This window comes from Natator depressus, chromosome 2 (genome assembly GCF_965152275.1).
Source record: "Natator depressus isolate rNatDep1 chromosome 2, rNatDep2.hap1, whole genome shotgun sequence".
NCBI classification, from domain to species: domain Eukaryota; kingdom Metazoa; phylum Chordata; order Testudines; family Cheloniidae; genus Natator; species Natator depressus.
This window is the reverse complement of record NC_134235.1, coordinates 82,694,247-82,710,173: the sequence shown is the minus strand read 5'-3', so window position 1 is coordinate 82,710,173 and position 15,927 is coordinate 82,694,247. Positions and strand designations below refer to the sequence as shown.

Here is a 15,927-nt window from a genome sequence, read left to right as displayed (position 1 = left end):
CAGAAATCTGAGGGTTTTTTTTAATTTACAACACTACATTTTTAGCTATGCCGAAAGACTCAAACACTTTTCTTCGAACTTAAAAAGTTATTTTTGTTCAAAATATCTTAAGTTAAAAATGCAAAAGTATTAACTGATATAAAACACTGTAAGCATCAAGACAGAAAAATGTGTGTTTACGTCACCCTCACATATTTTTGCATAATATAGAACTGCTTTGGCCCTTTGGAAAAATTCTTAAAAATAACTTAGTTACTGAGTACTACAGTTATTGGATCCACACATCTCCTCTGGGCCACCTGGCTGGCTCAGAAGTATTAAAAATTGTTATAGTTTATCTTGGGTTGAATGTCTCAAACCATGCTCCCTGTGTCACCAAGACCGCACCTATAAAAGGAAACAAGTTGGCCTCAGTCCCTTAGTTTCTGTCTGTTTATATGGAATGCAGGAGTCTTTAAAGACAAGAAAAAAAATAATTACAGCTAATTTGTGGTGGAAATATATTTGGAAAACTCTAGGCTCCTTAACAGGACCTATAACTATTTCTCTTTCATTCCAATGCTCCTTAAATTTTCTACTCCAGGGCCTTCTCTAGACTGGGAAAAATGTATTTGTTTAAAAAACATGTTAGCAAAAACATTTTACCGAATATTTTTAAACACCACTTGGTACACCTCTAAAAACAAGTGTTATTGACTTTAACATGTTAGTTGGGTATGGTTAACCCTAGGCAGTAACACATTTTTAAAGACGTTAAACCCCTATCTACACTAGGTGCTACATAGTGGTTAAAATGTACATTTTAATAGATTTTTTTCCATGTCTAAAAAAAACCCCAAAACAAGAGCAGCAGCTTCTCTTGGCAGACGTATGGAGTAAGCTATTACATTCTGTAAAAAAAGTGTTTATAAAATGACTTTCTCAAAGCTGAACAATTAACCTAGCCTATGCACCCGAACAAAAAGTTACTCCTGAGGGAATTCTGTGCCAGAAAATTAAAAATTCTGGGCACAATATTTTAAAATTCAGCAAAATTCTGCACATTTTATTTGTCAAAATAACAATATAATCACACCAGTTTCAATTATTTTTGGTAATTTATTTCAAAATACATGTCAGCAAGTATGTCTGTAACAATAAAGACAACAAAGAAAGATTCAGGAAATGTTTTTTGAGAAATAGATTCATTACTAGGCATATTAATACAGAATTCTGAGTAATAATTCATTTAAACTACAATACAGAACCGTATTTCCTGCACCCCTCAGAAGCAGCGCAAAGGCTTGTGGGAGTCAGGGGTAACGGAGGAGCTGAGGGAGAGGGAAGTAAATGGTTGGGAAGGAGACTGACTGTGAACTTGGAGGGTTGTTGGGTATAAGAGGGAAAAATATAGAACAGATTTTCTGGGGGGATGGGGAGGGACTGCTAGGGAGCTTCCCCCATGCAAACCCTGGCTGACCCCTAGCCTCTCCCATTTAGTCAGGCACATCTGCCCCTGTTCCCATGTGTTCCTGAACCTCCATGCGTCCCTCCACCCACACTTAAAAACCCACTCCCCCTGTCCCAATGTGGCTCTGTGTCCCCTCAGACACTCCCCATCTGTGTCCCTGTACCCCCTCCCACATGTCTCTGTGCCCCCACCCAGCCACTCAAATCCATTTGTGTCCCTGTCCCCCCTCTCAGTTCCCACGTGTCTCTCTGTCCCCACTCAGCCATCCTCTGTCCCTATGTAGCTCTGCACCCCCTCCACCTCTGCTCATGTGGCCCTGCGTCTTCACTCCCATTCACCCCCTACCCCAGTCAGTCCCCTGCCCCAGTCTGTCCTCCCACTAGCCCTTATAAGACCCTGTCTGACCCCCCCCCACACACAGCACCCCACACTGTCTCCCCATAGCCCCGGTCTCCTGACGTGGCCTGGCAGGTGCTGCGAAGAAGGCAGGGTCTTTCTTGTCCCTAGCTGGCTGGGAGCTGCTGCTATGTTCTATCGCCACAGATCCCTGTGGTGTGCAAAAGGCAGAACTGCAGAAGTTATTTTCTGCAGGGAGCAGCTGTGTCCTATTGCCACAGCGCCCTTTGGTGGGCAAAAGGCAGAACTGCAGCAACATTTCATCAGAAGCTTTATTCTGTGCAAAAAAATTAAAAGTATGTGTGGCTCATTAATTATGCGCACACGCATTAGCGCAGAATTCCCCCAGGAGTAAATAAGTTACGTGTTTGCACTTTGCTCCAGATGACTTCCTGGCAACTACCTTAGTAAACATGCAGCTAATTAACTTAAAGATATCTAATAAGAGTATTTTCAGAAGTTAATTTTTGTCTATACATTTCCATTACTTACCTGGGTGCATGAATACTAATTACTCCCAGATTAGCCCTACCATTTTCATCTGTTTTATGTTGTTGGCTTGAAGAAATGATCTGTCAAGAGAGTTGAAGGTTGTCAAGAAAATTTTTTTTTTTAATGACATAGAAATAGTGTCAAGTCTTAAATTACACCAAAAATATCGTTTTCCCTTTTTCTATCACACTTTATTTCAACTCAAATACTTTTCCTTGTATTCTGACAATTCAGCTCATTTTTTTATACTGTACCTCTCCTGACTCTTAAGATTTTCACAGGTTCTGGAATATCCTTGACCAGTCTTTAAGACACTCAGAGTCATCTTGTCTGACTAAGCAGATTTTGGTTTAATTTACCTGCTTATATATTTTACTGTGATTATATATTTTGTTAGATTCTGATGTCAATTTAGTTATTCTGTAATATGTTAATTGGGCTATATTTTAAGTCTCTTGCACCCTCTACAAACTGCCTCCCACTTTTCTTCATTTGTATCCATTCTAGATTTGTTTAGAGTTTTTTGAGGATGATTACAATACAGAATATTACAGATATAATTGGTATATATGGCTATGAAATATAGATATACTATATACACATACTATTATAAATGTGCATGCCCAGTGGAATACACAAAGGGACCAGTGCTCAAAAACTGCAAACTGCATACCACACCAATTCACTATTAACCAAGTGTAAGGACTGAGAACTTATTTGAAATTCCTGTTAGCAGCGTCTCCTCTCATTCAAAACAAATGGATAATGCCTCTCACATGTGGAATTTAGAGGTAGGCCAACATTATTGCTGAGAAGTAGCAAGCATTGATTCCCAGAAGTAGCATGGGAAAGGATAAAGAATTTTAATCCAGCAGAACAAAAGGCAGACTAGAAATTATCCCACATAAAGACAAAAGCTTTGTATATCAAGGGAATTTGGAATCCAATCCAGTAGTACCTTTCTTCCAAAGATGCCTCTTCAGAGGAACAGAAACCTATTTTGTCAGTTTTTCTCACATGTATGTTCAGACATGTATGTCTCATGCCACAGCGGATCTTATAGAAGGAGCCTTGACTCCCTCTGTGAATGGTTTCCAAATGCCTATCATACCAACTGGTGCAACATTAACATCTAGCAACTTTGAAAATCTGAGGCCTGACGGTTGGGATGGAATCAAAACAGGGTACATTTGCCACATGTACTTTGTAGGTTCAAGGTATATCTGTAGATTTCTAGGGATGCCCATTTATGCTATCACCTCGCAAAGGAGTGCTAAGGATTGGAACAAAATGATGAAAGAACGATTTCCCAAGAATTGTGGAAAGAAGAACATACTTTGGGCAGAAAGCTTTCTGAAGCTATGACGACATTTTCCCCAATAGCAGCAGTGTGTATTTTGTATAGATAGAACAAACAACAAAGAATGTCTTTCAGAGGCAATGACAACTAAAAAGGCTAGCCACAGGTTTGTTTAATATGCCATTCGTTTAGTCTTGATACCTCAGACTCAGATGGGGAGTCCAATATGTCTGCATGAAGAATGGCACTAAAGCTGGTACTCTATTTCCCCATTATGTTTAGGTGTAGAACTTTAACCAATCAGCTTGGAAAAACTCTAGAATAGCTAAGATCACAAGAATTTTGTGATTATTATTTGTATTCTGGTAGCATCTGAAGTCCAGTGCTCACTGTGCTTGGCACTGTACAAATGACAGTCCCTGCACCAGAGTTCTTTATGGATTCTATAATGTATGAATGAGGCTAACAGAAAATCTCTGTTGAACCACATTTCTCTTCCAATGTCCAGGCTGTGAACTGTAAGTGGTCCAGGTCTGGGTGGAGGTGTCCCTGCTTTAAGGGGCCTAGTCATTTCTGCAGGGGCAATTGAGGTTCCTTGGCTATCAAATCCAAACAAGCAGTGAGAGGAGAAGAGAGGAGCTAGAAGGTGAAATGAAATCATCCAGCATGAAAATGAATAAAAACTGAAGTTATACCACAAAGTATTTGGGAGAAACTGAACCGTCACACCTTCCCTGGTGTGTCTCTTACACAATTGCAACCCCTCGCCCCAAACTTCTATAATGCTTATAACTTTTCGACACAAAACTATACAGCACATTGAAAAATTAAAATTTGGAAACCACATAAACTGAACCAAGTATTAATAAACAACAGAAGAAATACTGTAATCATTGCTTTCAGAGTAGCAGCCGTGTTAGTCTGTATCCGCAAAAAGAACAGGACGACTTGTGGCACCTTAGAGACTAACAAATTTATTTGAACATAAGCTTTCGTGAGCTACAGCTCACTTCATCGGATGCATGCAGTGGAAAATACAGTGGGGAGATTTATATACATAGAGAACATGAAACAATGGGTGTTATGATCACTCTCATTACAGTGTGTGGTAAGGTACGCTATTAACAGCAGGGGGGGGTGGGGTGGGAAGTAGTGATCATCAAGGTGGGCCTTTTCCAGCAGTTGACAAGAACGTCTGAGGAACGGGGCGGGGGGAGGGGAATAAACATGGGGAAATAGTTTTACTTTGTGTAATGACACATCCACTCCCAGTCTTTATTCAAGCCTAAGTTAATTGTATCCAGTTTGCAAATTAATTCCAATTCAGCAATCTCTTGTTGGAGTCTGTTTTTGAAGTTTTTTTGTTGAAGAATTGCCACTTTTAGGGCTGTAATCGAGTGACCAAAGAGATTGCAGTCTTCTCCGACTGGTTTTTGAATGTTATAATTCTTGAAGTCTGATTTGTGTCCAATTATTCTTTTACTTAGAGACTGTCCAGTTTGGCCAATGTACCTGGCAGAGGGGCACTGCTGGCACATGATAGCATATATCACATTGGTAGATTGCAGGTGAACGAGCCTCTGATAGTGTGGCTGATGTGATTAGGCCCTATGATGGTGTCCCCTGAATAGATATGTGGACACAGCTGGCAACGGGCTTTGTTGCAAGAATAGGTTCCTGGGTTAGTGTTTTTGTTGTGTGGTGTGTGGTTGCTGGTAGTATTTGCTTCAGGTTGGGGGGCTGTCTGTAAGCAAGGACTGTCCTGTCTCCCAAGATCTGTGAGAGTGATGGGTCGTCCTTCAGGATAGGTTGTAGATCCTTGATGATGCGTTGGAGAGGTTTTAGTTGGGGGCTGAAAGTGATGGCTAGTGGCGTTCTGTTATTTTCTTTGTTGGGCCTATCCTGTAGTAGGTAACTTCTGGGTACTTTTCTGGCTCTGTCAATCTGTTTCTTCACTTCAGCAGGTGGGTATTGTAGTTGTAAGAACGCTTGATAGAGATCTTGTAGGTGTTTGTCTCTGTCTGAGGGGTTGGAGCAAATGCGGTTGTATTGTAGAGCTTGGCTGTAGACAATGGATTGTGTGGTGTGGTCTGGATGAAAGCTGGAGGCATGTAGGTAGGCATAGCGGTCAGTAGGTTTCCGGTATAGGGTGGTGTTTATGTGACCATCGCTTATTAGCACCATAGTGTCCAGGAAGTGGATCTCTTGTGTGGACTGGTCCAGGCTGAGGCTGATGGTGGGATGGAAATTGTTGAAATCATGGTAGAATTCCTCAAGGGCTTCTTTTCCATGGGTCCAGATGATGAAGATGTCATCAATGTAGCGCAAGCAGAGTAGGGGCATTTTTCATTTTCATATTTATTTCAATATAAACCTCCAAATTTTAAATTTATCTGAAGCTGATGCAGAATCTCCAGTAAACTTGTTCTGCCCACGAAGGCAAAAAATTTTGTGGCCTGAATTAAAGGGTGTAGTTTAACTCTGGAGCCTTTAGAACTATCTCCAAATTCCACCGATGAGGAATTACCCATTTGTGATGAATGAGGAGAGAAGCTGTGCAGCAGAAAAACACCTTATATATAAGCAAAAATTAGCACACATTAAAAATACACAAAAATCAGGGTTATCCAACTTTTTCATATTGCGGACCACATTTTAATAAAGAGACCACCTCACAAACCACCTCCATCCCATTTGCAATTGTGAAGACCATCTTACATATATATTTTCATAATATCCTAGTGGCAACAGCAGCAATTGCTTACACACAGCTAAGGGGTTTCCTCCTCATTTCCACTTGATATTCACTGCAAAGAGCCTTCATCTCAGCATTGAGAGAGGGAAACAAGCAGGGAAGCCAGAATTGTGTAGCCTGCCAGCTTTTTGCAGACCATCAGACAGTTCTTGATGGGCTACAGTTTGAGAAATACTGAACAAGGTGATTATGTACCATACTAATGACTCTGTTTTTTATTGTCATTTGGTAGATTACTTAAGTACGAACCTGAAGACTAAGTAAGAGTAGCAATAAGAAGAAATGGAGGGAATATGGAGAAGGTACAGAGAAAGGCCCAGGGAGAGAAAGTAAAAATAAAAAGTTACAAATGAATAGCATAAATTATTAGTTTTATTACTATATTTAATTTTAGTTAAAAAGAAAAAAGAACTGCGGAATCTGTGATGGAAATTATTTTTTATTATTTATTGTATGTTACTACTGTAAAAGATTATTCTGCTCTTTTTAGCTGGTATATTCACATCCGTACTTTAAAATTCCGCAACATATTTTTTAAAAGGAGAAACTAGATAGAGATGTAGGGAGGTGATATAGCTGTGTCTTGGTAGATTATATTTTTGAGCTTTGATACATAAAAGCTGCCAGAACATCCTCTAAGATCTCACTTTACCTTTAAGTTGTTAGCTTTCACAAGACTGATTTTGACATTTGGTTCAGGAGATGGATTTTCCCACTGATCACAGAGCTGAACTATCAGAGGCTTCTGCAGTTCTCTGCCATTAATTACTGCAATAGGCTGAAAAAGATACAAATATATATATTTTTTACTTTATTGTAAATGGAATGTGTGTCAGACAATCATTACAGGGGTGTGAGCAAGAACTACCCTCCTCCTCCCAACAAAATATGACCAAGGAACATGAGGCCATGCCTTCCATCAGCTGCCTCCTAAACTAGGCTGCCTATGGTAGAGAATTAAAACCCCAGTGGAGGCAACGCATGGGGGAGTAGGTATGTTGGGTCACATGCCCCCCAGATTGCTTGGTCACATGGTGCAGCTGGGCCCCCTCCCTGCAGGTCAGCTGAGCCAGTGAGCTGTGCTGGGCAGGGAGAGGCAGAGGCAATAGCTGGAAGCTGCAGGGAGGTGGCACTGCTTTCCAGGGGCGGAGGGGAGTGTTGGTTGGTGGGGGAGGGAGGCAGTGCTGCTTTCTGCGAAGAGTGGGTTGCTGGGGGTGGGGTGACTCTAGCTGTTTCAGGGTTAGGCCCCCCACTATCAATAGACATGGGTCATCTCTGCACACTTTCCTGATATCTGAGACTATGCCATCCCACCAACTGACTTACTACTCATCCACATGGCCTTGACTACAGAGGGAAGGGAGAGATGCTTCTAGGTGTCTGTTCAAAGGCAATTAAAAATCTTCTCTCTTACTGCCTTCAACAGAGCTGTAGCAGGAGCAACCTAATAGTATCCTAAACTACACTTAGATTTTTATTTAATTCAAAAAAATACTATTAACTGTTTCAGTCACAATCCCTGACCCTTTTGCTTTCCCTTTCCACATCAGTTTCCTTCTCAGTTCTCTCATCTAAACTTTCTTCCTCTTTTCTATTCTCAGTGTAACAACCTTATCCCTTCCAAACTCTTCCTTTTTTACACTTTACCTACTTTTCACCACCCAAAAGTCATCACTTGAATCAATTATAATATGTAAAAAAGAAAATAAAAAACCCACTAAAGATCGGATAGTGTTAACATATGTAGTGCCAGTCATCACCCTGTTCACTCTACCTGGATGTTGTGTTACTTTCCTCACTTTCCATCTGTTCAATTGCTTTTAGACTGAAAGCACATAAGGATACGGGCTGTCTTCCTACTACCTTAAAAACCAGCATATCAGAAATAAAAACTAGAAACAGAAGATTTGATTTGCCAACTTGTTTCACTGTCTAAGGCAGAACTTCTAGCAAGCTTGAGAAGCAAGGTACAGAGTTTAGTCCAAGAGACCTCAGTAATAATGCTGGACTGTCTCCAAGAGTCACATGGCAGTGCAGCAGTTCACCTCTTGAAGATTGAGGAAGAGGAGTATGAGAGTAAAACAGTTTAAAATGCCAAGGTAATTATGATCACAAAATATTGTAAAATTCAGATTTAAGTTTTAGAGAGAGCTAACTTTTAAAATAAATCCTGCTTTTAAAAACCAACTGATTTTGACTGGTCAGGTAAACTGTTACACATAAAATGACTGGATGGTCACAGTCTAGTTCAAAACACACAGGTATCCTGTAATGGGGTGCACTAACCTCTCGTGAGCGCCCCCTGGGCAGAGTGTGCACACCTGCAACATTCTCTCTCTCAGACTGTCCCTCCACTGGGATAGAGCAGCGCCCCATAACTCCCTCCATGCAGACAATGTCTTCGCCCTCTTGGGGCTTCCTGGCTCCAGCTCTCCAGCTGGGCCACTATAGTTCAGTTGCCCCTCTTGGGTGCCTCACTGTCCAGGCCACTTCCCCTCCAGTGGCAAATGGAGGATGGACCCAGTCCCACCCGCTATTCCGGGTCCCAGCCCAGGAAGCCTGTAGATCGCAGCTGTCTGTAGTGTCCCTTTAACTATGTTGCATGGTTTCTCTAATTCCCTGGCCCAGTTCCCCATGTCGTCTTCACTCTTACCTCAGGTCCTTGTCCTAATGGAGTCCCAGCAACCAGCTCAGGGCTCCTCCTTGCTCTCCCTCGCTTCTGGCAGCACTGCCCTGTCTGGGGTTCTGTAGCTCTGTCAGCCACCCACACACCATTCAAACTCCTACAGTTTACAGGGAACTGAACTCCCTCTGGCTCTGCAACTCTTCTTATTCTAGGCTGCTGGGCCCTGACTGGCTGTGTCCCACACAGCCACTCTAGGCAGGTTGGAGGACCCTCTCCTCTCCACTGTCCTTTTTTGGGGCGGGGTGTGGCAGGGCCATGCAGCCTCCAGCAGGGGGCCTCAGAGGGTCTGGCAGACCCTAGCACATATCCATATAAATAGGGGCACTGGTGGAAGCTTGAATTGCTTCTGTCTGTCCTATACTGTCTTGTAGAGAAAGTGAACTTTGATCTCCAAGGCTGTTATGTTCTAGAAACTTTCAGGAATACTGAATATACTATATTGAAAGAAAAACTCAACAGGTTTCATCTTTGCTCCTTATATTTCAAAAACTCTGGATATATAAAAAGCTGGTATTAAACGCTTTGGATCTGAACCAAAGACGCTGACTCACCTCCTCTAATTCTGGCCAATCCATAAGGTGTAGTTTAACTGGAGGTCCTGAAGTCAAATTTACTCTGAGAAAATCAGAAAATTCACGCCAAGCAAAACACAGTTCTTTGCTTCCAGGAGGACCTGGATAAAAGCTAATACCTTTGACTGTCATGGTTTGTGTACTTTCCTATTAAGAAACAGAAGTGTAACATGTTTTTAGTAAAAGCAAAGTGAAATGTAATTTATTCTTTTTTCAGATTTAAAAATGTGACTTACTATTTATGTACATTGGATACCAGTCTTTTTGTTGTACAATAAACAAAAAGATTATATTGCAATGTTTGATCTCTGTTAAAATGTCAAGGTATTTTGGGATGTGCAAATATTCTTAAGACACCTATCTTCAGAGTAAATGGGGTTTTATCTAATTATTTTTATGCCATGATACCTAAGGACAGGTCATACAGGAAAACAACCATGCAAAACTGTCAAAAATGTATAAGCCCAGACACAATATATATTTGCTTGTCTTAACATGATGACTCAACATGAAAAAACAAATGATAGCTTATTCCCCATAAAAATAAATAACTCACTCAAATGAAGGAGCAGAATACTGAAAGGCTGTGTTAAAATCAAATACTAACATACATTAAAATAAACTGCCCAAGGCAGAAAGATCAGCCACTTGCCTTTATTGCCCAACACACAAAAATGAAAAGCAGGTTGAGGATCTCAATTTATTCAAACATAACTACATCAGAGCTATTGCATGCAATAATAAATGTTAAATCCAACAATTATTTAGGACCTACAAGTGGAGCCACACCAAAAAAAAAGGGAATTCCGTAACATAACTGAATGGGACAGCGTAAAAAATCTCCTTCCCCTTATTTTTGTTGTTGTTTGCCATTGAAAATTAAATTAAGTTCTATTTGACAGAAATTCCGTGTAGCAGGATTTTGTATCTTTATGCTAGATATTAAGAAAAAATACAATTCAAATAAATTGGAAAACAGAAAAACAAGGAACGTGAAAAATGATATTAAAAGTTGAAAAAGTCACAAAATTTGGTTAGTCCACCGATCAACGATTGAACACAGAAGAAACTGCATTTACTGTACATATGCTAAAACTGTTTTAGACAGCTGTTTAGCTTGGAGAGAGAAAGAAAGCCTATTAACCAGGCAATGACTGATATATCTTACATCAACTTCAGGAAAAATGAAATGATAAAACAATTATCAGTTTATTGCTAAGAAACAAAATGGAACTTTTGTTTCAGATGTTAGTTTTCTGAGAAATTGGCTTAGAGGAACTCTTATAAGCGTCACTGTACATTTTTATGTAATTACATATATGTATAATCACACAACAGTCCATAATTATTTTATCAGCAACTAGAGTCCACATTTTGAAAAGCTAAAAGCAGTCATCTGTTTCTGCACCCCAAACATAACAAAAAATCACTCTGCTTTCTACACATCAATTTATACTTTTTTGAGGAAACTTGCTCGCGCTAGCAAATCCTTCTGCCAAGTCCACTGTGTCCTGGGTATTTTCAGGAAGATGGACTTTTAGAAGAACTTGGGGTAACACGTTCTTCAGTCACACAGAGACAAGCTGAGACCTTGCAATTTCAGAAACTTAAAGGTGGCACAGGCATTGAAAAATACTTGGATCATCTCTACTAATGACTCAGTAATACTAATGTTCTATATCTAGCAGTTATGTCTTCTCATTCTTTTTTCCCCCCACACCAAACATCCCTACATCCGCAAAGCGCAACACAAAAGACCGAAATGAGAAAATTACTTAAAAAAAAATAAACTGACACCTAGAAGCAAGAGACATAAAAATGGAGCATGGAGTAAGAACAGGTCAAATGACGAAAAGGTTGAAGCATAACCTGAAAAATGAGATTTGTTGTATAAGCTGCAGCAATGGCATGGAGATTTATCATCAGTAGTAAAAAAGGAACTTAAGTTGCTGAATCCCCCAGCTGTAACAGGCACATGGGATAGAGTTTAATAGATCTCTAAGATCACTCTCCTCTTTTAACGTATCAAAAAGATAATTTAGACTTTTTCCAATTTTGATTAAATTTCTGCTGGGTGACTAATAGTTTTATTATAAATCAATTGCTACATGCTGGCAACAACACATTGTATGACATCTTAGAAAGTATTTCTGAGTACCTACCTGCCAAGTAGTTTTCAAATTTGATTTATCCAGCCCATTCCCAGAAATTCCTAAGGAATTTATGCAAGAGCCTGAGAGTGTCTGAATCTGATTCCCATACTGGTCTGTAACCATCACATCTATTAAAAAGAAGAATGCGTATTTTTCCAAAAAAAAATCTGTAACTGCACAAAGTCCTCTTTAATAGACAAAGTATGAACATGCATAAAATCTATATAAATAGGAAATAGTGAAAAATGCATTAATTTAGTCTAGCCATACCTGACGAGACTCCTCCTTTCCCATTCAAGCACGTTTACCCTTTAGTAGTAGCTCATCTCTTAACTTGACATAGAATTAAAAGGGAAGTCTTCTTAATATTGAAACTCATGTGAGAGCACATTAAAGCACTGACATCAGCTGTCTTATGCTCATTTTTTTCTTACCTCAAATGAAATAGGAGTTTTATTTCAAGATACACTTTTATACCCCCACAAAATGTTCCTAATATTTTTAATTTCTAGAGGCTAGTTAACTAGATATCTGATATTTTTCAGACCATGTTGAGGTCGTTTACACATTCAGCATATCTAAACTGCTTGTATACTATAGAAAAAAACCCTCTCAATCAGCTGAAAAAAATCACAACATATTATTTCACTGACAGTTCTACCAATAAAATACCTCATAGCCAAACATTTGTAGCATCATAGCCAATGGGAACTTAAGTCATCAATGTATGCATAATAAAGACATTGAAATATGAGGTAAAAACTGTGAAAAACATCAGAACTGAGGAATACTGAAAAGGCTGATTGTCTCCCCAGCATGCCTATTTCCATTCAAATTAGCAGCCTCAGCCAAAAATAAATTTATATAGAGATGACCAAATTTCTGAATAAGGTCTGAAACAGTATTCAAATGAGGGTGTTTTAGATGGCATGACTTAAATAAAATCTTCCTGATGATCTGAGCTCCAGAGGGAGGAATATCAAGTAGACTAGGAATTCAGATTTATAGGTGGGTTTCGTCTTCTAGAAGATATTTGTAACACGACCTTTTCACTTTGAGATGTGATAAACTCTTCCATACTAGGATTTTAATTTTAAAATGTAGCTGCCTATTTTATATTGGACAACGTACTACGGAGTTTCTGCCACATGCTTTTTGTACAGATAACAAGATAATACATTATGAGAGATAAGGAAATTTTTATATCCTACAATGAAGCATAGGACATGCAGGTACTCACCGATTTCACTTTGTAGCTCTTCACCCATCTGTAATGTATTTGGTCCTTTTAATTTGCATTTAATGTGTTTAGGCTCATCAGGAAGTGGTCTAAATTGGCATACAAAATTGGCTTGTAGTTCTTCATTAAATCAATGACTTCAAACATATTTAACAAAAATAATTCATTTGCAACTGGAGTTTCAAAATTTATATCCTTGCATATATTACAGGACTCAAGTGCTTACATTTGATTTATTAATTGATAACCTTTTGTATTTTCACTTCAGCCACAACCAGTGTGAGCACCGTATGTATGACAAAATACAATGATGTCAGAGAACCTGGTTAAACTTGATTTTCTACTAGTATGGTTACCAATACTTAGCATAGATGAGATTGCTAATTGTGTTTCGTAACCAGGCTAAAGTCCAGCTTAGTCTGCAATTTGGAACAGTATTTGTAACCAGATTAGGACAAAATAAATTGTACAGATGTCTGAATTAATTTTAAAACATTTGTCTAGTTGTAAAATCCATTAGAATCTGGATCATGATTAATATGACTTGATATACACACACAAAGATACCAAGATCTCATCCATAAAGAAAGGCATGTAGACCAGATTTTCCTTCAGCGCATTTTGTCTGAACCAATCTTGTTGAATTGAGCAATCTATTTCTTCCTAATCTATAGTATGTAGCACGAATAGTTAGCGTGACGATCTTTAAAATGATATTTACTCTTATAAAAAAATTACGTTGGTTTATTTACTGACTTGAGTTACTTTGTCTTCCACAGGTATTATGTCTGACCGTGAACAGCTGAAAGAATCAGCATTCAAGTTATGTTCTAAATGAGGCCATAAAATGTCAATGACCAGCTTAAGCGATGTCTACTCTGTTTAGGATTGACCATTCTTCTCAGAGAGACAAGGTAGGTGAGGTAATATCTTTTATTGGACCGACTTCTGTTGGTGAAAGAGACATACTTTCAAGCAACACAGAACTTTTCCTCAGGTCTGGAAAACGTACTCAGTGTCACAACTAAATACAAGGTTGAAAAGATAGTTTAGTATGAGTAGTTAGCATATTCTAAGGGACCATTCAAGGTGAAGACACTCTGAGGCTATGTCTACACTACACAGTTTTTAGCGATACCGCTGTGTCGCCACAGCCATGCCACTAAAAGTCGTGCAGTGTAGCCGCTGTATGTCGGCTCTCCTGCCGACAAAAAACTTCTACGCCCAACGAGCAGGGTTTGCGTTGTTGGCAAGAGAGTGCTACTGCCGACAATGCGCTGTTCACACTGACACTTGTTGCGGCAAAACTTTAGTCTTTCAGGGTTTTGGTTTTTTTGAACACCTCTGAAAGACAAAAGTTTTGTCGCTCAATTGCCAGTGTAGACATAGCCTTAGTATCTTTCCCAGAGCTGATCAAGAGCTCTGGGTAGTTCGAATGCTTGTCTCTCTCGTCAACAGAAGCTGGTCCAATTGAAGATATTACCTCAGCCATCTCGTCTCTCTAATATCTTGGGACCGACATAACTACAAGACCATTGCACACATTCTTCTCAGGGCTATTAAGCCTTGTTCCCAAGGTAGTCCTAGGGTTCATCTAGAGGGAGACTGGGAATAAATTTGTGATATTAATGCTGTATTGGCACCAAACAAATCTTTGGGCTCCAACCAGTTAGCGTATTTGGCACTATCATTTAGTGCCTTCTACGTAAAGAGACAACCATGTCTGACCAAAAAAAAAATTTTCAGATGCAAATATAAGTTTATTTTACAAATAACTATGCTTGAATCAGCTTCCTAAACACAATTTGTTAAGAAGATTCCTATCAAGGGGAAGACAGAAGAATCACCTTCTCAGATAAGGAATAAAAAATAAAGGTAACGGTCTCTAGTATTCTGTTTTGTTTTAGCAACAACAATTTGGTTTGTTTTTCAAGAATCTTTCTCCTGAAGAAGAATGGCAGCTACTACCTAATCAAAATATCTTCTGTCTATTCAAGTAATTTATTTTGCACTACAAAGGTGTGTTGAGTGTTTTACAAGCACTTAAGATGAGATTTCTGCTTCAACTTTGTACAGTCTTCTTGCTTCAGGGTTGGCTACCATTTTGTATTTTGTGGATCTTGAGAACGTCTGATTGCTGCAAACCTACCTTGAAAAGATATTTTGACTTTTAGTTAATATTTGTACACTGCTCTGAAGCTCCGTAGATGCTGAAAGTCAGGTACATATTTAAAGGAGTACTTGTGGCACCTTAGAGACTAACCAATTTATTTGAGCATGAGCTTTCGTGAGCTACAGCTCACTTCGATGAAGTGAAGTGAAGTGAGCTGTAGCTCACGAAAGCTCATGCTCAAATAAATTGGTTAGTCTCTAAGGTGCCACAAGTACTCCTTTTCTTTTTGCAAATACAGACTAACACGGCTGTTACTCTGAAACCTGTACATATTTAACAATCACTGTTTCCAATTGTATGATACCTGTAACAATCTGCTCTGCACTGATGCAAATATTTTCCTTTTGTTGTTGCTGTAACCAATAGAGAGAGGCCAATGCTTTTCAACAATCCTGTAACACAGGCAACTGAAGCCTACCAAAATTTTTCACCAACATCCTCCCTATAAATGGATTTATATTCACAAGTGATTGTCAAGCTATGTACAGCCATACACTGATGTTTTTCTTCAAACACCATGTTCTTCTCTGCAATCAACATTTTTTGCTTTAGGATAGCCTATTTAATTCTTTACAAAATATGATCTCTTTCACCAAATATTTTTAATTTTTTTTCCCTTTTAGAGAAAAAACACTAATTATTGTTTTTTAAAGGACAGTATTACAACCCTTTACAAAAAGCATCATCAATAAAAATGTGTTTTAAAAGAA

General features: G+C 39.1%; 1 protein-coding gene across 2 annotated transcripts in view; it reads right to left on the bottom strand.

Moving 5' to 3' along the window:
• Window positions 1-15,927, bottom strand: part of SMCHD1 (structural maintenance of chromosomes flexible hinge domain containing 1) — a 170,381-nt gene that overhangs the window by 64,568 nt on the left and 89,886 nt on the right. For both annotated transcript variants that reach the window (XM_074944544.1, XM_074944545.1), the window contains exons 27-31: window positions 13,045-13,133; window positions 11,814-11,932; window positions 9,631-9,798; window positions 7,046-7,171; window positions 2,339-2,418 (exon numbers count right to left, since the gene is read on the bottom strand). In XM_074944544.1, coding sequence (XP_074800645.1) covers window positions 2,339-2,418; window positions 7,046-7,171; window positions 9,631-9,798; window positions 11,814-11,932; window positions 13,045-13,133 — 582 coding nt within the window. The remainder of the gene's footprint in view (window positions 1-2,338; window positions 2,419-7,045; window positions 7,172-9,630; window positions 9,799-11,813; window positions 11,933-13,044; window positions 13,134-15,927) is intronic.